Below are 25,337 nucleotides of genomic sequence, written 5' to 3' on the forward strand. Positions count from 1 at the left end.
CCACCTGCACCATTAACCCTTCAAGTAGAAGTAGACCAAAGTTGTACCTGTTACTTTTTGGCCTTTGTGAGAGTTTCTGCGTTTTAATTTATTTATTTTAAAGCGAATAAAATATTCTCACACTTCAGTTATTTCCTCATATTGTTACGTGGCTCTGTAACCTCACCTGGCCCATTTGGTAAGAATGGTACACCTTTGCAGTTTCTAATGCACGATGAATATCGTTGTTGCAAAAAAGCTACTGAAGTTGCCCACACAAGCTATTGTGAAAATCAGCACAGATTTAGAGTGAAGCATTGTTTGAAGAGAAAATCAGCAAGGCAGCCAGATGGTTAGATTTTGAAGAGTCTTGAGGTTTTATTAATTTTGGGGTGGGATGACAGCTTTTAAATATGATCTTGTCTCAACATTAAAATGAAATCCTACAACTAAATCCTTAGTCCCTGTTCTTCAGCGAAATATTATTCTGGGTTTTAAGTCCAAATTTAAAACAAAAACCTGACACGGAAAAACATGAGAATGTATGAAAACCTGCATGTGAGTAATTTTTTCCCAGTTTTTTGAAGTGTTGTATTTTTTTGTAACCTGTACTCAGCAGGAGCAGATCGAGAGCTGCAAACAGTTCGTCAGATGATGATTGACTTCTTACAGAACCATTCCCAAGAGTTGAGACCGCCTGCTTGCCCACCATTGGATCCAGTTTCGTAAGTTCTTTGTTTAAAATACAGCTGGTGTATGCTTACTATGTTAATTAAATAAAATGTAGAAGGTCCTATTAAAGATGAAGTAAGCTCTTTTCTTATTATCAGCTCTGCTACGAGATTGTAAAAGGAAATTTCATCAATAACAGTGGGTGTATTGCATTCTACCGGTGCTAAACAGCTTTTCTTTTCTTAAAAGGTCCAGTGATATTACTTCTCTTTTTGACAAGAACAGCAATCATTATACTGCCATTGTGTTTGAAAGTAATAACTCCTATGTTGGACGAGAGGTAATGTATGACTTATGAATGACACAATGAATATGAATGAATGTTATCATAACACAGCTGAATTTTATGTTATTTAGCCAAGCAACAAAATTTCTGATTATAGGACTGAATTAAAGGGTCATAAAGGGCAGGTCATGCATATTTGAGATATCACAAAGTCAAGGGGTTATATGGGGCTATTGTATTTAGTCACACAGAGGAACTTGCTTGCAGATGAATGGGATGTCATGTTAACTTCTTCCATTCACGTTTTAGTGGAAGATTAATCTATCAATTTCATTGTTAGCAAAATTATTTTTGCTTTCAAGATTTGGGAGATCACAACAAAAATATTGTCAGATTATCTTATTGTTTTGTTACTGCTAGAGAACTGCTCATAATATTCATTCTTCTGGGCAGCTTCGTGGTTTCAACTGTTTATAATAATCTAAATTCTCTGGTTCTCTTTCTTCATGTATAGGTTTTAGGAAATTATATTCTAAATTAAGATGATAGCATAAAATTATTTTCACAGCTCTGAGGCACTGAGGAAGTGGAAGTCTTTGGTTTTTTGCTTCCCCCACCCCCCCAATAAATATTTGATTTGGCATCATTTCACCACCTAATGAGCCTGCCGTTAGCTTAGACAACTGTTACTTTTCTCTTCCTGCCAAGATCTAGGATAAGTAAAGAAAATAAATTGCATAATTATCTAGGCATAATCTGTGTAGAAACATCCAGTGTCTGTGAAATGTTTCTAATTAGATTTGGTGCTGAGATGGCCCAGTTGCGTAAGTGGAGGAGAGTGTGCCACCAAAAGCGAGAATCACTTTGAGAAGCAGACTGCTTCCAGACGTTTGTTTTCTGGAAGCTGCTGTGTTGATACAAGTGGGCATTACTGAAGAGAAGAAAGGTGATGATTATCAAGTTCTTCAGCTTTTTTTATCATACTTGCTTTAATTTTATTACCTGCTCTTATAGGGAAAGACTGAGTGTCATTTGATTAACAGAAAGTGGAGTCTGCTTTCAGAAGAAAAAATATTTGCTAATGTTATGTAGTATTTTAGCTTTATAGAATAGTTTAGTGAAATAGAAAATAACATTGTTTTCAAGTTTACAGTATAAGACAATATGGACAAACCTAATAGAACTCACAACAGCTGAAGAAAGGAAGGCCATGCGTTTATCACTGATGGAAGGAAGGAAGGGTCTCTTAAATTACAAGTTTGAAAGTGAGGGAAAACGTAGCAAAGATAATACTCACCTGAAAGGGAAAAGTATGTTGGAAACCGTGAAACTAACAACAGGAAAAAGATATAGAAGAGGCAGAGAGGGGTAAAAGTGAAAGAATGACAAGTAGAAATGTGCGAAGAGTCAGAAGCATGGGAGGTTTTGTAGGTAAGAATGGAACATTTGAAACAGTAGGATAAGAGCATAGCCTAATGGAAGGATGTGAGGAGTGTGGCCATTAGAATGGCAACAGAGGATGCCTTTAGCAGTGGAATCCTGTAGGATATAAGAAGGGAAGAAATTAGTATTTAAGCTTTTTTTTTTTTAAAAAGGGAAAATTTTCATTGCTTATAACTGAGTCATCATATTTGTAGGTGCAGCTTTGGCTGTAGTTGGCAAAGAATTTTGATAGTTGAGTCCTCGCAAATCTTTGAGGCGTTCCGATGTTACCATCCTCTTCTGCCTCCTCTACCCTTTGCTGAATTTTACACCTTGCAAAGAAATTTGCACCCACTCCCAGCTGCTCTAGTGCAAAAGCCCAGCATCAGGTTTAAACAGCTGAAGATTGGTTTCAGCTAAGATGCTGGACTGTGAACTGGAGCTTTTGAGATATAGGCACCTGTTCCTGTATGGAGTCTCTGCTGTGGGGTTGGTAAACAAAAAGAGCTGAACAGACAGCTGGGTGCTGTGACACCACAGACTACACAGCTTGATTTGGCAGGGCTTGCCAGGCAAAGCCTTAACTCCTGTGGAGCCCTTAATTGTTTTCTAAGTCATGGACTTTGACATCAGAATGCCCTAAAGTGGTGGGACCAAATAAATGTTTCTTCACTACCTGAAAATTTGCCTTTAGACTCTTACATATATAACATGAAACGTAACCCTTTTGGTACCTATGGAATATCCTCTGAGCTTTTCTGAGGTATATGAGTACATTTTATCATTCATTCTCATGTTTTCTTCAGATGTTAGACTTCAAAGGGAAAAGATCAGGATAGACTAAGGACAAAACATGGAAGACAGGAGTAAATAATTTCCAGAGAAGAGTAAATCTTCTTTAAGTGAAATTGTTAGTGTCCACAGAATACTCGTAGATGTACTTCCTTGGTGAACAGCTTAATGATACCCTTAAAGGATGATGCACTTTACCTATTTATATGTCTTGTCCTGCAAGATTGGCTGTTCCTTGAACAATGTATAATTGATGTCATCTTTTGATTATCCAGGTTATCTTAGACTTGATCCAGTATGAAAACATCATTGTAAAGAGAGCGTTGAATTTCGATAAGCCTTTTCTTGAGAAACTTGGTATTACCTCAGTCCCTTCATGCTATCTGATGCATCCAAATGGGTCCCATGGATTAATTAACAGGTAAGTAGTTATCTGTCTGAGGAATATGGGGAGGTTCACTTAAGCTATAAAAACAGTTTCCATAGCTTCCTTTCATACAAAGTAAGTTAGTTACTCTATAACCTTCTTTTGCATATGTATAATGACATCGTGTCCTGGGGTGTAATCGATACATTGCACTGACTGCAGTTGTGAGGTCCGTTTCTTTGTGTTTGAGAATGGCCTGTCTTGAGTGCTCTCTAGCAATTGTTAAATCATCTAGTGGTCTTGTTTACTCTTTGTGAGTGCTTGTAATAAACAGACGTGGGTTATGCCAGTGGAAGTTAGATTTCATCACATAGTGGGGAACATTAGCCAAAATGGTGTGGTGGCTAATTATAACCCTTGTGGTGTTTGACTACGATAACAATTTTATACTGCTGACAAAACTCGCTTGTTAAGTAGATGATTTGAAGTAGTGTTTCGAACTGGACATAAAAGCTCCAAGCCAGTGTTTGTTATATGGAGTTTGATATGCTGAGAGCAATGAGCAATGTTCTTAATGAACCATTTAATATTGTTCCCTCTATTTTTTTTTTTAATAAGAGACCTAATATTACTTTTGCTCACCCCTGTTGCCTATTTATAGCTTTAACCTAGTACAGTGTTACTTCTGAAAGGAAAACACTTTGGAATAAAAGTGAAAAAAATTAATGAAGCATCAAAGTTCTTAAAAAACCCTTGCTTCTAAGTCAGAACACTTGTTCCATGTGAACATTGCCTGTGTAAGGCAAACTGACGTTTTGATGAACATGTGTTCTTATTTTGAGTGGAATCTCAAACCACTAATCCAAATGATTGTTACTACTATTCCTAAATGGAACATTATTTCATTTCACTGGGTATCAAAACATACCATATTGCACTAGGACTGAAAAACATGAAACAAAATGAATATCTTATTTTATAAATATAGTGATTTGCTTTGGATATTCACTTAGTCTGAGATTAAAAGTAATCTTTACTTTGTCCATTTATATGCAGTTTGAAGCCTCTACGGTCTTTCTTTTCTTCGTATTTAAAGTCATTGCCAGGCGTAAGAAAAAAACTTCTTTTGCCACTTCAGCTACCTGTTCAAGAAAACAAGGAGGAGAGTACAGAAGTCAAGGTGTGGAAAGAGTTCGATAAGTAAGTGATACCCTCGATTTTCAGATCAATGCTTGGTTATAAAAATTTGCTTGCAGGTTTTTTTTGCCACATGGGAAACTGTGCTGTAATTTATTATGAAATCCTAGTGGAGTTCAAAATTTTACTTCATTCCATCCCAGGTGATGCACCTTGAGTTGAATAGGTTGGTCACTACTGAATGGTCTACGTTCTTCTGCCAAGTAAAATTACAGGCGTTCGTGCTTAATCCTGGAGAAATCATGGCATCGAAGCTGAAAGCAGTGCTTTCAGCTGTTGCTTCAACTTCATCCATTTCTCAGTATATTCAGGTAACGCTTGTGAATTAGTTCTATTCCAGCATCAAGGTTACAACTTCTTTATGATTGTGAGCAGCGAGCGCTTCAAACAATTCAGAGGTGAAATTATTGAGGGCTACCAGTACTTGTTTTTTAGCAGCAAGCATTGCACTGCGAGGGAAGGAATGTTTTTCTCCAAAAGTATTGCTAAATACTTAATTGACTTAAAAATACCAAGGACTCATCATCCATTACCTGAAGTACATAGATCACTGATTTGAATTGTTGCAGAACTTCAGCAAGTAATGGGTGTCCCTGAAAAAATAAATAGTAAAATAACAAGCTATAGCGTTTCTGTAGAAAATGGGAATTCTCTGAGTGTATAATAGTGAAGCAGTGCCCCCTAAAAAGTGCTTGTCAAATGCAAGTATAACAAAAAATACTGAAGTCACTGTAAAAGATGTTTATCATATGAAATCCGGTAAGGTTTATCTTTACCCTCTTTCCCTCTGTGTCTTTTTGAGAGAAGGATGCAAAGGCTTTGCAGAGAGATAATCCCTCGGCATCTTTAGATGGAAAAGATGTAGGACTGAGTGCTTTAATTTTGTACTTATTTTCCCTTCATGGACGCTATTAGTGTCATCTTCTTTCAATGACTATTATAAAATATTTTATACGAAACATTCTGTTATCAAAACGACTTAGTTATTGAGCTGCTTTCTAGCAAGACAAAATCTTGTTGATGTGAATCTCAAGTCCAAGTATCTTCTAAATAGGATTCTTTGGGGGAGCCTCATGCATTCACATGGATGTCTCTCTATTTAAGAAACTTGAAGCAGAATTTTGCTGTTCTTTTAAATTTAAGTGAGTACGTTATTAATTAAGGAGAGAAATTCAAAGTAAGTCTGTAGTTTGAGTTGTTGAGAATGTAGATTATTCTGTATTTTCATATGTTACTTAAGGGGTGGGGCCAGCCAATTTCTTGAATGATTGTTCTTTTAATTCTATTTGTTTTCAGAAATAATAGTGCTGCTGAACTCTTACAAGAAATGTTTAACTCTATTAATGATGTGGACTTCTGTTTGTTTGGTTACATTGCTCTGTATCATACTGTCTAGAGTTTGTACTCTGAAAGAATTGAAAGATAGGGTGTTTTACCTGATGTATTTGTACTTTGTAAAGTGTTTTTGTTCTTATGAAGTTACTTGGTTGTGAGAAGGAACTCTTAAAATCTTTGATTTGCTTTACATGTTTTACTTGTACCTGTCATAAGGTACCTAATTCTGTCTTAAGCGGTGGTGTGATTAAAATTGACTGTTAAACTTGTATGCAAAGAACGTACAGTAAAACTACTGCATTTGGGAGAGGATTCCTAGATTCAGTCCTTTCCAACACTGACCTTTTTCAGTCTTGTTTGCACTCCTGCTCTGTGTATAATCTACTTTTGTTCAACAAAGTCTGCCTTTTTTCATAGCATGTCATTTTTCTATTTGTGGTCAATCCTGAAGAGAAGCTATAATTTCTTTACACTAGCTATTTCCTTGCTGACAATGTCAGGGTTATAATTTCATACAAGGTAAAGCTGGCTGGGAGGCAGAAAGTTTAGTCAAATATAAAAGAAATTCTTGTGTGTGGTTATGCTTCATTTGTCTAAACTCTGAACAAAATGACATAAAATTACTCTTTTAAGAGAGTTACAGTGAAACTCATTGAACTTGACATTCACCATACTGAGCACCTGAAGTAACTGCTGTGTCTTCCCATACTGGTGTAGGATATAATGCAATCACTGTGGAGTGGCAAATGTTGAGGTTTTAATGACACCTACTATATATCAATTTTACCTTCATGACTGGTGAGAAAATGAGCGAAAGAAACCTGCCACTGTATAACATTATATATGTGTGTTTCAGATCTAAGCTGTACATGGCTGACCTTGAATCGGGATTGCATTACCTGCTCAGGGTAGAGCTTGCTACGCACAAGACACTTGAGGGAGCTGAGCTAAAGACCTTCAAGGATTTTGTTACCATCTCTGCCAAGGTATACACTTCTAGTCTTTGATTATTTGTAAGAATAAAGTGACTCTAACATAAAATTTATTATGTGACATAAGCCTCTCAAAACATCTTTCAGAATGTTTAAATATATGCTTCCTCACTAGCTTAAAAATAGTTTTGTGGGTTTCTTTAAATGTTATTTTTGAGTTATTGTATGCCGTTCTGACATACTTATAGGGTTGAAATGCATTTTAATTTAATCTTGGAGGGCTCAAAATTAAATAAAGCTTAAGTAGTCTGCAGCATATTGAACAAACACTGTAAATATAGTCCATTTATCAGATTTTCAGTATAAGTAGCTATTGTAACTGAGTGGGATTAAAAAAGCCTTTGTTTTTCATTCTTGACTTTTGGATTTCGTTAGTGCATACTTGACAAATGGTGTTCTATTTAGAGATATTAGTAACTTCTGTCTCAATTTTGAATATAATTGAGTTATTGAATTTAATTATTTCAAAATAATTGAGGTATTGAATATAATTATTTAAAAAATAAAGATGCTTACATATTACATTTGAGTGAAGGGACAATATCTGTAATATAATGTGATATGACTTGAAAAAAATTGAAATAATTTACTTTATAATGTCAGGCTACTGAAATGACCAATGTATCTTTATATTTACTTACTGAGCAGCTAACACTTTGTTTTATTTTAAAGAAAGCGAATCAATATCTGTTTAAGGGAATAATAAGGCCTATATGAACTATTTCCAAATATCTGGATTTATCTGAAAATCAGACAGACAGTTTCTTTCCCCCCCGCAGCTATCAGCCGTCCAAAATCTCTAGCTGGCCTCATTTCTTTAAGAAAGTGTAGTAGTAATCTTTCCATCATATTATCCCTAAAACATCCTCTGTTCTTCCTGATGGCTCCTGGCCAGCTGATGTCATTTGCTTCCCTGGCTGTTAGTGCCTAAATGGGGAATGCTCTCTTTCAGTTGCATGCTCGTCTCCAGACTGCCATTGTACGAGTGGGGACTGCTGTCCTTTATTTGCGTTCTCTTGTCATGTAACACTTTCCTCGTAGTTCTCATTCGTGATTCTCCGGTGTTTCCATTAGGAAACTTTTTATACTATCAGCATATTTATAGTGATGATACATCCCAAGTCACAGAGGTCTATAGTTCCCTACTTGGGGAATTTTCAGTGTTGTAGAATTATTTTTTTTGGCAATCAGGGCAGAAGTCCATTGTTTTTTGAATCCTTGATGAGACTAATACCTACCTGAGATACTGTGCAACTATTGCCTTTTAGATAGTAATGCATGATATTCTGGGCCTCCTACAGGAGTAAATGTAATCATAGTATGTCGTCAGTAGTTCAGAGGTGTGCTGGTTTTTTACAGACTATTTAAGAGTTGTCTTTGAACCGAAACAATGCCCGGGGTCCTTTGTGTTAGATACAATACAGACAATTAGCAAAAGGGAGTTCCTGCCCATTAGATTTGCATGGTATCAAGTCAGTGGTCTGTGAATTAGAGATATTATTGATAGTTGGACAACAGCTGCAGAATGACTAGCATATGTATAGCATGTTCTGTCATAAATTGCTTTATGTATTTAATGTAGCAGATACAGGGACTTTATTTCCCCATCTGGTGAAATACTGCTCCCTCTGGAAGGGTACTTAGAGGATGGTATGCATACTCTACTTAATTCTATAGTAATTATAACTATTACTAAAGCAAAATACCATTTCTAGTGTAAAATAATGGCATTACCTCTGATTTACAGTTCCTCACACTCATCTGCCAGACTCTGACTTCAAGTTGCAAGTTAAGGAAGTCCCTATTTCCAAATCACTTTGGAAATCGCTGTCACACATATGAAAAGGAAAATGCTCTTCTAGATGACCAACATCATCTACGTTTACAGAAATCTGAATAAATATTTTATAAGAACTAATTTTTGTGATTAATTTTCTAAGAGTGAGAAGGGATTTCAGTCTCTCTGATTCACTTAGGTCTTCTGCTCCTTTTTGAGCTATACACTGAGCTGAATTACCTTAATGTGAAATTCTATGTAATCTGTCAAAAGTTGTTCTGTAGCATCTCTGCCTGCTGTTGAGTAGCTTCATTTTACTGGTTAACATTTTGTGCATGCAACTTGTTAAATTTTGTAAGTGAAAGTTAGCGTGAGATGGCTTTTTATTGAAAGTAGAACAAGTAATTAATGTGCCCATAGCAAAAGAGAATATGAAGCATTTTAAAGACAGGAACAACTTGTTTAGATAAAGATAGAAGTGTCTTGCTGCTAATGAGATTTGTGCTTTAAAATATGGGTATTTTCTTCTCACTTTTTTTTTTCTCAGCTTTTTCCTGGCCGTCAGCCTGTGGTAAAGTTGTTAGAGACCTTGCAAGAGTGGCTGGTGAGCCTTCCATTAGACAAAATCCCTTATGATGCTATCCTAGATCTGGTCAACAACAAAATGCGGGTAAGCTGTTACTAGTTCCCGGCATAAAATACAGCATTAGTAAAGGATAAGATTCTATATCAATCTAAGACATCACTTACGGATGGTCCCTCCGTCATAATGGAGTTATAAGAAGGTTAAAATGAAAATAAAGTGAAATCATTACTAGAAAAAAAATCCACATGAAGGAATTGAGAGAATTGAAATACACAATCCTGTCTCAGTTTTATAATGAGCAAGCAATCGCTAACATACGCCTGTTCCCTAACGTCAGCTTCAAATGATGCAAGATTCCCAGCGGATATTTTTGAGTCGCCTTTGGTCGCTATGCCTGCTGTCAGCAGGATTCTCTTAAAGGTCAGAGTTTAAGTGATGAGAAATTCACCCACTGAAATGGGCATTATTGCTGAAGAGTTTCCCCCAGTACTCTTTAACTTCCTGGCACAGTAAAGGCTTTGCTAGGAATCCCATCTCACTTGGGTAATGCAAAGCCCTGTGATAGGGCCATCTTTGTGCAGAAGTTCAGATGAGTCTTTCTTCCCATGAAATGGGATTGTTATCTGAAATTTGGAAAGCTCTCTTGTGTTTTAGGAAGCAGAGAGATAAGTCTCAAACTAAAATCTTGCACTGAATTTTAGGTATAATGAATAAGTAGTGGTTTTGTTTGAAGAAGAAATAATAATGAATTCTGCATCTTAGCCTGTTAAGACTTTACCACTGGGAGTCATGTAGATCTTGCTGAGTAATACAGAATTTTTAATGTGCCCAGGGAAACTGTAGCACTCAGAGTTTACAGTAGTATTTGTGTGTGTGCGTTGTGTTCACACTGTGCTTAAAAAAAACTTTACAAGTTAAGCTACTTAATGTATTCGGTCAGACTAATTAGACATTTGTGATGTGCATTTTAGTAGGTTTGACATCAGTGACGGTACGTTGTGTATCATGTAATATGTTTGCAAGAGGGATGAGTTTCATAGTGGTGCATCAGAGTATCTCAGACTTAAGGATTGTTATATGTTTAAAATTTGTTTGCCTCAAGCGTGAATTCATTAGCAACAAGAGCAGAAAGAGTCATTTACTATTCTTTATCCTTGGATCATCTCAATTTCAAGGTAGGATCAACTGTGACTGCTGTTATGTTCAGTAGTGAATTTAGGTCCCAGAGCTGTGTATATCTTAATTTTTTTTTTCCCCTCCCCCCCCAGATTTCTGGGATATTTCTCCCTACGAAAATTCAGTGGGTTGGATGTCAGGGCAGCAGACCAGAGCTGAGAGGTTATACCTGTTCCCTTTGGAAGCTGTTTCATACCCTAACCGTTCAAGCTGCGCTGCGACCAAAAGTTTTGATAAATACAGGTAAGCAGCAGTTATGTGAAACACTTGAAGGACGAGACAAATATGTGCAGCAGTTCTGCTATGCAATAGAAAAAGTAATGGCTTAGAGCAAACTTTTGTGTGTGTAAATACTCAGCTAATACATTGGTGGAGGACAGGGGCTTTCGAGGCTCAGCTTTCAGGGTTTGTACCAGCAGGGGTCAGAGCCTAGCTTTACTGCAGCGGGAGGGCTTTGAAAGAGAGCGTGTCAATTTGTCCTTGCTTAGAAATGTGGTAAATAAAGTAAATAAAGCAGGAGGAGTGAATTTCAAACAAAGGAATTTTGAACTACTTGAAAAGGGATGAAGATTGCTCAGGTTACCTGAGGTTGCACTGTTAATTTAATTTGAGAAGAATGAGATTTAACTGTGCAGTTTAGTAGCTAAAAAAGCTGTACAACCATTAGCCAATCCTGTAATTTTAATTCTTAAATACTGAATGTTATGACAGGGGTTTTTTTCAGCTGAATGTACCCAGTGTCCATTAATCTGTGCAGTGATATACTACTTTGCAAGCACTTTGTAAAATTGTTTATTTTTAGACTTGCAGCATCTTGTGAAGCAGTGTGTTAATATTCTGGTGATGATTCCTGTTTAAGAAACATGCTGGATGTATAATCTATTTTCCTTGCACAAGGGAAATAGAATTACTAATGCTAAAATATTGGCCTTCATATATTTTTATTCTTGCCAGGACAGTGCTTTGTTTGGTTATAGTTCTATTTAGGTTTCATTTAAACCTTTTTAATGTCTCTTCCAAGGAACATAAGAATGCTAGATGGAATGTTACTAGATCATAAAACTCAGAAATTTGCAATTTGTCAGTTGCTGATTGTATGTTAAAAAAAAATATTTCGAATTATGGATACACACATTTGTCCAGTTTCACTTGCAATCACGGTGAAAATCTCTCAATTCTTAATATTGAATCTCCTGCAGAATAAGGGGTTTTTTTGATAGCTAATCATCCTGTTGTTGATTTCTGTTTCTCTCTTTGGTTTGTCTTGTTTTGTTTGTTATTCATGGGATAGTAGGTTGAATCCCTGTAATTTAGTACTGTGTTCTGCCTGGTGAGTTTGGGGTTTTTTTTGTACCGGATGATATATTAGCTGTTCAACAGAATCATGCATAAGTTAAATTTCCCCTTTTGTCCCAATTGCCAAAGGTGTTCTAATTAAAAGTAATATTTAACTTAATATTTAACTATACAAAATTGCATCTTAAATTGCTCCCACGTTTCAAGCATGAGCTCTAGTGAGTCTGAAGTTAAAAATACATTGTAGAACCTGAAAACTCTTTGGCACACTTAACCATCGATTTAAATCGGGACAGATATGTGATGATCACTTCTTATGGTGAAAGAATTGGGTCAGTCTGAGACTGTCGGATTATGTCTTGGGAGGTTTTCCTCTCCTTATTGCTTGTTTAAATCCCATCTACTAAAAAGCATGATGTACTCCCTAATCCTTCCCACCACAGGTAGGGTTTTATGGTTCTTGTCCACTTTAAAGATTAGGGTTACCCTGAATTGCAGTAGTTTGGGAGGAAAGAGAAAAGGAGGATTACACGATGATACATGGCAGATGTTAATAGAAGATTCATCTCTGGGCTGATAAAAGAAAAACAAACAAAATGAGCCATTTTGCAATTGTTTGTTTTCTTTTTAAAGCAGCTGTATTTTTCTTCATAGTTTCCTCTACTTGCGGAGTCTGGCAGTCAGTGTGAACTTGCTATGGCTTTCTTGATAGGATGTTTTTATTGGTTTAGATTTGACACGTTTTAATGTTGAACGGCGTAATCTGAACCTGCAGTGGGATCAGCATAAGGGAATCCAGAGGAACTCTGAACAGAACTGCTCACATCCGAGGATGTATAAAATCGTTGTAGAAATCTAGTCCTGAACACGCTTAATTATATGAAATGTGGTTTTAGGTAATAGGATCTATTGGTGTGAATAAGACAGGCTTGTGGATTTTATTAAAAAAATTATCTGGATTCTTTTTAATCTGTTGTTGAATTTGAAAGACCTCCCCACAAAATGAATTTTCAAGAGCGTAACATTACACAGGAGAACAGATATAATTAAATTTGTGTATGAATCTCTGTTCCTCCATAAAGAGGTTATTTGCTAGTAGTTACTTTTGTTGTGTGTGTTGGGGTTTTTTTTCTAAATATATATTTTGGTATATATGGTAAAACTGTTTTGCCTGAAATTCGTTTCAACTTTCCAAAATTATTTTTCAGCCTTTCTTTTAATACTGTAATTTAATCTGCTTTAATCTCATAGGTTTTATTTATACATGCCTATTCAATCACAGATATTGAATGTCTGAGTAGAGATTGTTTGCTTTTAGTGATTTATTTTTGGCTTTAAAGAGTTTTTTTTGCTGCCGTGTTTAAGAATATAATGTTGTTGTTCTAAATGAAGGTGTTTATGACAGTCTTCGTGCATTTCTTGTATACATAACAGAGAAGTACTCTGATAGTTTTGCAGAGGTTTTGTTGAGAATTTTTGGGTTTTGAAAAAAAAAAAAACCAGTGCATGTATGGAGGGCATATGTGCTACCAAACTGTTATTCACTAGCAGAATAGTACAGTGAGCAAAGCACCGTAACCCTTTACTACAGAACCTACAAAACCTGCATAGTAAATTACTCGTGGTAGAGGTGTTCAACTGCAGGAGTCGGTAATTTGATCAATCTGCATCATAAGATGTGTTTCGTTTGACAAGTGTGCGTTCGTGGTAACATATAGTACATTTGTAAATACATTTTGGCATAATTTACTAGGTCAATTAAGCATGAATCAGAAAATCTGTGAGACAGAGATGAAACCATTAGGATTTCAATGAATTATATCAGGTTTTCAAGGCACTTTTAGATGTAGGGACTACCTGCTGTCACAATAAAGGCCCAGGACAAAGTTCTCAATCTGTAAAGACCTTGACTGACTTCTGAATAAAACAATGATTCTTTTGCATTGTCTTTAGTGTAAAAGTGTGAGTGTTAGAGAAAGAATAATGTGTGTGTTTGTATTTTAGGAGGAATTCCCGAGTTACTCTTGAAAGTTCAAATGTTGCTAAGTAGCTATTATGCGTATGCATTCAGTGCCTGCCAAAAAAGCCATGGAATTAATAACTGTAATGAGATTCTGGTATTCTGTAATACTTCAGAGTTATGGAGTAACAAACAGATATCACAGGCACCTTATGAAATACTTATCAGAGGGTTTTTGACTCTTGGTTTTTCAGTAGCAGGGTCACCGTAACTTTAGTGCCTGAGCATAAATGTAATGGTGGATGCATAACAAATGGTCATTTAGTTATTGGGCAAGAAATTGGAGAGAGTCTCTACTTCCAGAAGAATTGTGTGAAGTATGGACAGCGTGAACTTTGCATGTTTTAACAATTTCAAAATGTACTCTGATAATGGGCTTCTGAAAAAAAATTTGAATGTCTGATTTTCATTTAGCGAAGTTTGTTCCCCCCTCAAATGGTAAGATATTCTTTGAAAGAAGAAATTTCACTGTAAAGAACACTTGACCTTTAACTCTTATTTTAATGTAACTTTAATTTTAATGTAACTCAACAGGGTAACTTTGAACACGATTGTATAGACTAAATGTGTTAGTATGTATTGGTATAAATGCTACTTGGCGTTTTTAAGAACACTATCGCTCACCTAGCATTTTTTGAACCTTAGTGTGTTTGAAATAATTCCCTTGCACTTGTGTCTGATATCCCAGACAACCTTTCAAAACAGTATGTGTTGAAACATACTGTTTGAGATCGCTTTAAACAATAAATAATGTAATTTATTGCCAAATAATTTGGTTTCTAAATGTCTCACCTCAACTACTTAGTGACAATATTATATATGTATTTTTGGGGGGAAGGGTATTTCTTTTAAGAACTGTGTGAAGCTTTTAATCCCTTTAATATTTTTGTGACTTACTGAGGTATACGTTCTGTATGATGGCACGTTTGCTGTGGATATCTTTAAATTACAAAAGCAGCTAGTTTCTTGTCTCTAAAGTGGAGGTGTAAATCTGCATGGAACAAGAAGGTAGCAACATTTCCTTTCCTTTTGCCATGGTTCACTTTTATGTACGTTAAAGTACCTCTGTTGAAGCTGCGTTTGTCCAGATGCTGCTAAATGCATCTATCATCTGTCTTCCTAGGTCTTGAAGACAATCCCCAAATAGTACTTCAGATCATGCGGGGATACATTCACCACTTTTTTGGATGCAAGGCTTGTGCTCAGCATTTTGAAGAAATGGCTAAAGAGTCCATGGATTCCGTTAAAACCTTAGACAAGGCTGTTCTCTGGCTCTGGGAGAAACACAACATAGTGAATAACAGGCTCGCAGGTATGGAAGACCTTGCTAAGGAAAACCCACCAAAGGTAGCTGTGTCTGAAAGGCACGGCTATAGCATTTTATACAACGTGGTTTGTATTTGAACAGAGATATGCAAGTTAGGCTCTAACGTGAGTTTAGAAACAACAGTAACAGTTGTTCCAGCTTGACAGTCCTTTATTAAATACTGACTTCCAAAGACTAACTCCACATTTACATTGGCGCACGAGAAAGGGTACTTGTGGATAGAGCAAAACCTAGGATAGAGCAAAACCAATCAAGTATATCTCTAAAGACCAACACACTAACCATTGCATGAGTGAGAATTATACACTTGAGATACACTATCCTCCAGTAACATAGTTATCTCTTAGGATATGTAACGAGAAAACATCATCGTTCTCAAAGATCCTGTTTGTTCTGAGATTTCACCTGTTGCTTGATGAGAGGATCTTTCTGGAGTACAAATCAAAGCCTTTCCAGAAAGGAGGAATACAGTTCAGCTACTTATCAGTGGATAAAAAATAATTAAATTTCTTTCTGTAACAGTTTAAATAGATGTTAAAACCTGTCTTCATTTTGTTCTGGAAAGATGCTGTACAGAAAATGATGATAACTGAACAGGAGACTTTCTCAGGATAAAAGAGCCTAAACTATTAGCAGATCAGCAACTGAATAAAATAAAATTACTGTGTGAGGAAAATCTGTTCCCCCACTAGATTGCTATGTTTTCAGTTAGACTAAAAGTGCCGTTAAAATACTGGTTGTATTTAATCCGTTCTGTTATGGGGGTATCAAGTAACTAAAGCACTAAAGAAAATTGGTTTCTCTTTGCACTTAATCCCTGTCTGCTGTTATGGATCTGTGTAATGTAGCATTAGTTACAATTTAAATATGCTATATTGTGTTTATATTATGGTTATGCTGAATTCCCAAGATTTATGAAGTATTAAATACAGTTGTGAGCGTAAACAGTTTGTCTCCTTTCTCCAAGGAGAAAAAAGTAAATGATGAGGTATTAAACAAAAACATCCCCTAATGTTTGTTACTATTGCCAGGTTGAACACACACACACAAAAAAAAAGTTGTCTTGTTACCTTGAAGTTGCTAAGTAGCGGAGCAATATACTTATTTAGAACATTAAGGTATTGGAAAACTCGCATGGATATTGATTTAGATGACGCAACAGCCGGCTAAAATACCCTTTTAGTAAGAAGTATAAACATACTGGAATAAATAATAATATTAAATTATGCTTTTTAAGTTTACTAAAATTTCTCTTTGGGACAGTGACTTATTTTAATTCCTAAAAGCTGCATCTGTATTTCTGGTAATATATACAGCTTTCAGTGAGAAATAATGTTTGACCGGTCAATGAAAACACCTTGGCACAGCCTTCTAGTGCGGGTCATGAGATTGTTGTATATGGCTCTGCCCTATTTAGTTCTTTCCTGTTGCTTTAGAATGTACCGAATTTATAGCATTCTTCTTTTTGGCAGGAAAACATGAAGTACAGCAAGTTTTCTGTCTGTAATCTTACCAGAAGATGTTTTGTTTCTACTTTCTCTACTGAAACAAATTGATTACCAAGTGATCTTTAGTTAAAGATATCTGAAATGCAAGCTTGCTCTCTTACGTGTAAATATCAAGGACACAAATATTTTTAAGCGTTCTTTGAACCCCTAAACAATATTTTCCTCAAAATCATGGGGAAGTTTCCTGCCTTTAAAAAGGATAAGAATACTAATAAAACAAGAATCTATATTTATTTCTGAAATATTTTAAGCGTTTGTGTACTAGTAACAATCAGATAAATAAAGTAGGTTTTTTACCAGGTAGAGATTTTTGTTCTAAAAATGATCTCCACCCACATTTCTAAATGTTATTTTTTTAGAGCAAAGTGCAACACTAGCTACAGTGTTCAGCGCTCTGCCATCAAGACAGAAAGGTGGCCAGAGCTGTGAGTGACTGAAACGTTAAAATTGGATCTAGTTCGAGACAGCGTTACATCTTGAAATGGTAAAAAGCAAGCTGAAAAATACATGTTAAATATGACAATGGTTCTTAAAGTGCTGACAGTAGTTTGCTATAGTAATAATGCAAGCTATGAAAAAGCAAGCTTAGGATGGGAAGGAGTCACAATATAGAAAGGTGAAAATATCTGCAGGTCTTTGGCCTTGAAACTGCTTGCTGCAAAGCAGGCTTCAGGATTAAAGAGTATGGAGTGCAAAAGAGCAGTTTGTTTTGAACCATAATTCAAGTTAACCCCTGAAAGGCCCAGATGGTGGTGTTTTCATGCCTTCTAAAACCACAGCAATTGTAGCATCTTGTTGTATTAGAATTTGAATGCTACAGCTTTTACTGAGAGAAAAGGAAAATAATTATGATTTAGTGTTTGTATTTTGAAAGAGGAAGCAATACTTCGGAACCTAATTGATGCATCCATAAGGAAACTTAGGAATTTCCAAATTTGTTCGTGATTGTCTTCAGTTGAATACAAACATTGTTGTGCTGTGGGCTTTTTTTGACAACCTCACTATTTATAAGTGGAAAATACTCTCTGTGCTTTCCAGTGAAGTGCCTGATGGTTCAGCTTTCCTAATTCATTCACTGATATTTTTATTTTTTTCTCCTCCCAATTAGGTGATTTGACGGAAGATCCAAAATTTCCCAAAGTTCAGTGGCCAACTCCAGACATTTGTCCTGCATGTCATGAAGAAATTAAAGGATTACACAGCTGGAATGAAGCCCAGGTTCTACAGTTCATGAAGTATCACTATAACAGTGAAAATATTCTCCATAAATACACTGAAAGCCAGACTGACTCCAGTGAAACTGAACAGGGAGATACAAGGGAGGTGAAAGACAAAAGCCTACTGAAGAAACCAAGTGGAAACAGAGAAAATAAGATCCAGGATAAAGTAAACATACTAGATTCAGAATCAAAGGTCTTAGATAAGCTAATAGCAAATCGTGGACCTGTCAAAGATAGCGGTAAAGGCGCAGGTGGATCAGCTAACCTTAAAGAGACGAAGCAGGCCGTGTCTTTCCTAGGGATTGGATTTTCAAACATAGACATGAGTCTGTGTGTCATACTGTATGTAGCATCATCCTTATTTTTAATGATAATGTACTTTTTTTTCCGAATGAGATCTAAACGGTGGAAAGTGAAGTATTATCGTTCATCTGTATAGAAGTTTAAATTGGAAACAAAGTTTTCATTATATGTGGCTGTTCAGTACCAGATACAGCTTTAATATTTATGATCAGGGATTTTATATACAGTATTCCTTGTTTAAAACCCCTTTCTTCCCAAGTCATTTCACGAGTGTTCTAGGTTAATATACAGAGCTCGCTGTAAGACCCCTCATCTTTAAGTGAGGCACATAGTGCTATTGTAAAATGTCCACTGAAGTAAGCATTGCATTTTTCAGTTAAGATTTTTCCGTGACTTACCACCTACATCCTTTACTCATTTTCAGAGTAAACATTACATTATGCAATCAGCAGTGCCTGGTTTTAGAAGGAAATTGGATATTGTTTTGTGTACTTCAAGTCAGGTTTGTTTGGTTTTTTTTAATTTATCCACAGCTGATTTTACCTACCAGAGTACTGAACAGTTATGCTGTTACCTGGGCTGCTTCATTTGGAGAAGCAAGAATTCTGATTTTTTTTTTTTTTCCAGGAAGCAAGAGTTCTATTCTGATTAAATCAATTCTAAACCTATGTGACTTTCTCAAATATTATTTACACTACATATTTAAAGTAGAAAGCATTACATGTTCAAGTAAGTATTCCATTCTCCCGTGTGTTCCAGCCAAGGATGTGTATGTCTCTGCTAGGATGAGAGTTTTGGGGCTGTTTGTATCTTGGTAAGCAGCCTGATTCTGATTGCTAATGCTGTCATCTATTTTAATGGAGTTTAGAGGTAAGCAAGGACAGACTTGGACCGAGTGCTTTACTTGCTCCTCTGTTGGATGTGTTGATGGAGCGTTAGATAACTCGCCTCGCTCATTTATGAACCGGAAAAGTAGCTGAGTAATTACTGTGTTATCCAGATGGAAGCCAATTCTGATGAACTCCAGTAAAGGGAAACAGTAGTTTTGGTGAAGGACAGTGAGATTTGTATCAGCATGCCAGAACAAATGTACAGATCTGGAAGTATTAAGTTTCTTATGATGTTGGATGATTCCATTACAATTACAATACAGTAATTTTGTTTCTCGCAAGTTGGGGTAAACACTTCACTTGGTATTTCCAGTTCTGAGCTCACAGAGCATCACCTGCTAGCTGTAAAGTTCTGTACGGTACTTAAGGACAGCCCATTTCTCCTGCCCTTCTGCTGGAGCGCTCCTCTGTTTGGGTCAAGAAGGGTTTAACATGGTTAAGTCTGAGAGCTGTTCCTTTCTGGGGTGTGGCAGCAACTGGGAATACAGCGGTTGCCTTTACAGCTCTGTCTGGGGTCCTGGCTGGCAGCAATTAGAAGAAACCATGCAAACAGTTATAAAATTACCATTCGGAATAGGAGTTCCTTTCTGATCCTAGCTGTGGGGGATAATTCACGTCCTGGATAGTGAAGTTTATAATCCTATCCAATGTAATTGAGCATGTTCTAGTTATCCATTACCTAATCTTTAGTTAATCCTAATAGGTTTTGGCCTCAATGTTTTCTCGTGGCAGTGAGTTCTACAGATTAATTATGTTATATAAAAAGGCTTTTCCTTTCAATTCTACATTTGCAACTTTTAATTTAATTGAATGTTTGCTAGCTCTTCTGTTACGCGAGAAGGAATAAATAGTCCCAGGCCAATTCATAGTATTTATACTGTTAGGGTGTCCTCCTCTTATTTCCATCATAAGCCCTAGCATAAAAAGTTTAAAGCCTAGCAACAAGAATGGTCTAAAAGCACACAAACTCAACGGGGATATTTTTTCATAATCAAATCTTGTTTGTTCACAAAACTGAACGTTTCTGACAGGAGTTTCTGCAGCTTCCAGTTGGAATGGAGCTTCAAAGATTTACTGTCCCTTGTTCCTTAAGTTTATCAAAATAACATGCACATAAAGTAATAACTTTCTGTGGTTATTGTAAACGTATATCAGAGGAAAAAATTGCCATTCACAGGCCCCTGTTAGTCTGATGTACATAGAGAGGCGCGTTATCTGTGGTTTTCTTAAGCCATCTTCACTGTTTATTGTACGCACCCGACGGCTCTTGCTCCAATGTGAGAAAATTGGCCCCATGCTCTCTCCGTGAAGCTGGAGGCCGGCTCCTGCCGTCTGCCACGCACGGCCTCCACGGAGCCGAGCGCTGCTGGGAGCACCTGCGGGCAACTGCTGCTGCCTGCGGTCTAACATGAAAACTTCTCTCTTTAACTTTGATGTTAAGTCTGTGACGTTAAGTCAGTCTCTGCTTTTTAAGGACCCTCACTGTTCGAGAGTTCTGGCACAAGGAGCCATCACGGGTGTCTCCTTTAGGAATTTATAAGCGCCCCTATAATTCTCTTTCTAGCACACGGCTTTGAATAGTAAAACAACTAGTGACGAACTAGAAAGACAGTGAACCAGGGCGGAAGGTAGTCCAGGCTGGCTCGTCAGTGCCACTTGCTTTGTGCTGGAATCCAGTGAGAGGTCCCAGGAGGAGGTGACTTAAGAGGAAAGCTCAGAGTTTCCAAATTTCGTTTTGAAAATCAGGCAACTTTTAAGTGACTTCATCTGGGGAGATGTTGATATCAGCCAAGAAGCAAGGACATATAGCTTCTCAAAAAAACCCCACGCAACCACCAAAACACCGAAACTGCAGCACAGCAAGTATGGGATCTGAAAAATTTGGCCAGTTTCTGTGGGACTATTGAGTTGCCTGCTGTCAGTGCTGTCGTGCATTCTGAAGTTGAAAACCAGTCACTACTGCTGCTGTTTAGAACTCTACCAGATAGATCCGAGTTTGTTAGCTTTGACTCCTTCTGCTTATTTTCATCTGCATATGAAAACAAAAGGCATTGAAGGTTTGTAGGGATGATTTTGCCATTAAAACAGCAGCAAACATGGTTTTGGAATAAGGTTGGGTGGGGTTTTTTTGCCACACACCATTAACTTCCATGTTGCTGTGACCCTGCTGGAAACATGACAAAATAAACTGATACTGAAACTTCTGGTGGGTTTTTTTTTTTTCTAAGAGTGTAAAAGCATGAAATTGGGATGTTGGTTATCCGTGTTGGTGCTCTGACTCTGTTGCCAGCTACCTGGCTAAGGCTTTCACTTTAATTGCTAGTGGTGACCTCATCTGGAAAAGTTTTCTTGATTTTTGAATTCAGTTGTGTAAATCTCGGTTTACTTGTTCTTATTTTCTATCTTTATAATGACAAATGACATCCTTTTATGTACTCTGACTGTAAAGATCTGTCTGCTGGGGAATGCGTGATGCTGCTTTGCCGTGGTGTGCCATCGGTGGGTGAGTTACAAGAAAATTTTTCCTTTTTAAAAATTGTCTCCAACCACCATCTGCTCAGTCCCAGAGGTTTTATTTGCGTATTGTGTTGTACCACAGACATGTCTGCAATGCCACGTTCATCTGTGGATCGTACCATGCTCGTTGCAGTCGTTTCCGAGAAGGATTTCTTGGCCCTTCATAATTCATGGAGCCGCCTTTGCTCTTCAGATGTTTTTAAAGAGGAAATATTAAGCCTGCATAGAAGATAAAAAGAGTACTGTGGAATGTGTCAGGAGAGAAAGAAAAGCTGCAAGTGCTAAAGAAACCTGATGAAGTTATTCCTGAGAACTCTTGATTTTTAATTTCCAGCAGTGTATCCATCCTGCTATTCCTGCTCAGAACTGGATGGGAACGACCATCTTAAGGAAGGGTCCAAGGTGTGTTGCCTAGGCCTGGGCATTGCATATGAGGTGTTAAAAATAGTGAACATAACAGTTCGGTAATTTAAATGTTTTATTTATTTTAATTCAATAACTTGACGTTTTTCAAGTGTAGTCTGTTTGGTTTGTTTTTTTTACTCAGTCTCGTACCTCTCTAGGAAGGAAAAGTGACCATTTTGTACTAAATTGTAAACTAATGTGCTTGTTTAAAATAAATCGTAAACATTTCGGCAAAGTGGTGCGTTTTGGCTTTTTACTGGTATTTTCAAGTTCTTCTTAGCTAAACTATTGCAAGGATAGCTGGTGTGCGTGTCCATTTCAAACCACATTGGTCATTTTATGTAGCTATTAATTTTGAAAAGTACCAGGAGCAGGGAAACTTTTATTCCATTTCTTTCACTGTTATCCCATAACTTTAGAAAATATTTGCAGGAGTGATGGAAAAATTGTCGGTTTCTGACCACTGATTTGCACATTCTCTCTCTCTATACACACGTACCCAAATCTTCCTGTCCCTTAAACGTGAATATCTCTTCTTTGGCCGGGATGGTGCTAACTTCCACGGGGTGCTGCTGAATCTTTCTGCAGCTTCTGCTGGCACCCGCAGGGCTTCTGAGGAGGTGGGATGGGTGACATTGAAAATATTCTTTGTCTACCCATGGAAGTACTCCAAGATATTTTTAGAAATTGGTAAGATTTCTAAACCTGTAGAGAAGGTTCTTTGGAGTTTGGCACTGCAACCCACTTCTCCAGGGAGACGCGCATTTCCTCGCTGGCCCATGACCTTGCCTGGAAAACAGTGATGTTCCCCCGGGGAACCTGATGGAGGGCTCATCGCCTAAAAGTCTTGGCAAACACAGACGTTGTCCCTGCTGGGGCAGGGTTGGGAGTGCCCTGTCCTTACCACCCAAAGTTAATACAGCTGCTGCCTTGTTTTAGAGAGGTGTGAACGGTTGTCCTGGGAACTTGCTGCATGAGCTGCTGCTCTGGTGTCAAAGTGAGGGGGACAAGGGCTGTCATCCAAGAAACTTGTGCCAGTTTGTGTAAGTGCAGCCTTTGGGTCTGTCCGCAGAAGGGAGGGGGATATGTTTAAGCCCAGACTTCTCAGGGGCTGCTAAGTGATCTTCTGAACCCAGGAGAGAGAGAAAAACAGGAATAAATATATGTTTGGTTTGGTTTTTTTAATGGTGGCAGAACCACAGTGAGGAAGACTATGGGCAGGGTCTGATGCCCGCTACAATCTGAGCAGGAGGACGCTAGTGCGGAGGTCATCCAAAGGGGCTTTTGTGGAAACCTGCCGAGATGGTGCCACCGTGTGAACGACCCGTGGGGCTGAAAACATGAGGCTGTGCAGGGCTGGCGTGTGCCAGGGGCAGTCCTGAGCGGGACATCGGCCACTGCCCTCCATCCTGCACAGCCACAACTGCCACGACCCTGCCCCATGCACTGGGGAACAGCCACCACCACGCACGAACATACACACACTTTCTTAAACTGCTTCCTTAGAAGATCAGATTAAAAATCCACTTATAAAACTGAGATTAAAAGAGTCCATGTGGGGCATCACCTGTCCCCGTCCCGTCCCCCCCCCCCCCCCGAAGCTTCTTCATGGTCCTGGGGAGGGTCGAGGTGCCCCAGCGCAGCCAGTGCTGGCGGTACCCAGCAGGACTCGCCGCGGTACCTGGGATTACTCCAGCACGGTACTGGTGATGCTCCAGCAGTGCTCTACCTGTTCCCCAGCTGTACTCCAGCCTGGCCTTTCTAGGTACTTTAGTTGGGGACCCCAGATCTTGATCCCCAAAATGTCTCCCTGCATTATTTTCCAACCCTACAGGTCTGAGCTGTGCCCCAGGCTGGGACCTGTCCCCCAGCCAGATGAACCACCTGAGGGGACAGTCCTGACCCAACCGTCGGCCCCCGCAGCCCTGCACTGTGCATGACCCAGAGCAGGCAGAGAGGCAGCCTGGCACCCAGGGGTGCTCAGTAGCGGTGTGGGCCCAATGTGGGTGCCGCAAGGTTGGGGCCCTCGGGGGCTCGGTGCTGGGCCTGCTCCCCAGCTGCCCCCATGGGCGGGCGAAAGTCCCCGTGCTGCCGCCCGGCAGGAACATATGTGCGTTTGGAGGCTCCCGCCCCTAAGCCGCTTTTATTAATTTGTAATCCCCTGCGAGCAGGAGGTAAAGGGATTCGGGGGATTAACGGGCTCACAGTAACAACCACAATTATCAGCTCCGGCTGCCTGGGGCAAGCGGTGCACACACGCATGGGGCTGTCACCCCGGCCCAGACACGCACAAGCACACAGACACGTGCCCGCTCCCCCCTGCACGCACGCCAACACCTCTGCACACGCAGACGCACAAGCACCCACGGAATAGAGCACGAGCACGCAGGTTCAGACACCGGCTCCCACACCTGCATGCACGCATGCACACGCAGAAACCTGCACACCCCCACACGCACACCCGCATGGATACACAGGCTGGCACAGCCTCCCTTTGCACGCACAAGCGCACACACGAACTGCATACAAACAAGCGCACGCCCACGCACACACACCCAGCTGCACGCACAGCCCTGCGTGTGCACGGCCCTGCACCCGTGTGCACACGCGTGCTCCTGCACACGCACCCACACACAGACACACAGACACACACAGACACACAGACACACGCACGTCCATGTCCGCCCGTCCTCAATTAGCCCAGTTAACCTCCTCCAGCCGCCGGGCGCTGGTTGCCGCGGGTCAGACACGAGTCCTCGCCGTCACCTCTCCGCGCTCATTAACTAATCACTGGAGGGGGCACAGCCCCCCTCTCCCCACGGGCGGCGGCGGGGCAGACCCACGCCGCGGGGGCAAACGAAATCCGGGCGCGGGGGCGGGCGGGGAGCGGCCGGGGGCGGGGGCGGCTCCCCCCGACGGCGACTCCCTCGACCCCCGGCGCGCCGCCGGCGGGGGCTCGGCGGGGGCCCGGGGCCGCTTGGCGCCGAGGGCGGCGGCCGCAGCCTGAGCCCACGCGTGGGACGCGGGGGGGACCGTGGCCCCCCCCTCCCCGCTCCGCTTTTGCGATGCTGAAGAGCCCCGCGCTGAACCGCGGCCCAGCTGCGGCCCGGCCCGACGGCTCGGTGCCGCCCCCGGCCCGCCCCCCCGCGCCGGCCCCGCTCCGCCCCGGGCGGCGGCCGGCCCCCGCGCCGCTCCCTGCGCTCCCCTCCGCGCCGCTCCGCCACTCCTCCGCAGCCACCCGCGCACCTCGGACGGCGCCCGCCGCGCCCG

General features: G+C 39.6%; 1 protein-coding gene across 2 annotated transcripts in view; it reads left to right on the plus strand.

The window, feature by feature from the left end:
* The window catches only part of QSOX2 (quiescin sulfhydryl oxidase 2), a 28,945-nt gene extending 6,650 nt beyond the window's left edge, over positions 1-22,295 (plus strand). The window contains exons 4-13 of one of the 2 annotated variants that reach the window (XM_075519540.1): positions 596-704; positions 901-991; positions 3,427-3,572; positions 4,575-4,718; positions 6,907-7,036; positions 9,367-9,489; positions 10,674-10,824; positions 15,021-15,209; positions 17,841-19,415; positions 19,587-22,295. In XM_075519540.1, the coding sequence (XP_075375655.1) occupies positions 596-704; positions 901-991; positions 3,427-3,572; positions 4,575-4,718; positions 6,907-7,036; positions 9,367-9,489; positions 10,674-10,824; positions 15,021-15,209; positions 17,841-18,391 (1,634 nt within the window). In that variant the 3' untranslated portion in view covers positions 18,392-19,415; positions 19,587-22,295. The remainder of the gene's footprint in view (positions 1-595; positions 705-900; positions 992-3,426; positions 3,573-4,574; positions 4,719-6,906; positions 7,037-9,366; positions 9,490-10,673; positions 10,825-15,020; positions 15,210-17,840; positions 19,416-19,586) is intronic. The other variant, XM_075519541.1, reaches the window with a different exon arrangement.
* Positions 22,296-25,337: the final 3,042 nt, after the last annotated feature.

The sequence above is a fragment of the Mycteria americana genome, chromosome 17 (assembly GCF_035582795.1).
Source record: "Mycteria americana isolate JAX WOST 10 ecotype Jacksonville Zoo and Gardens chromosome 17, USCA_MyAme_1.0, whole genome shotgun sequence".
In the NCBI taxonomy this organism is placed as follows: Eukaryota; Metazoa; Chordata; class Aves; order Ciconiiformes; family Ciconiidae; genus Mycteria; species Mycteria americana.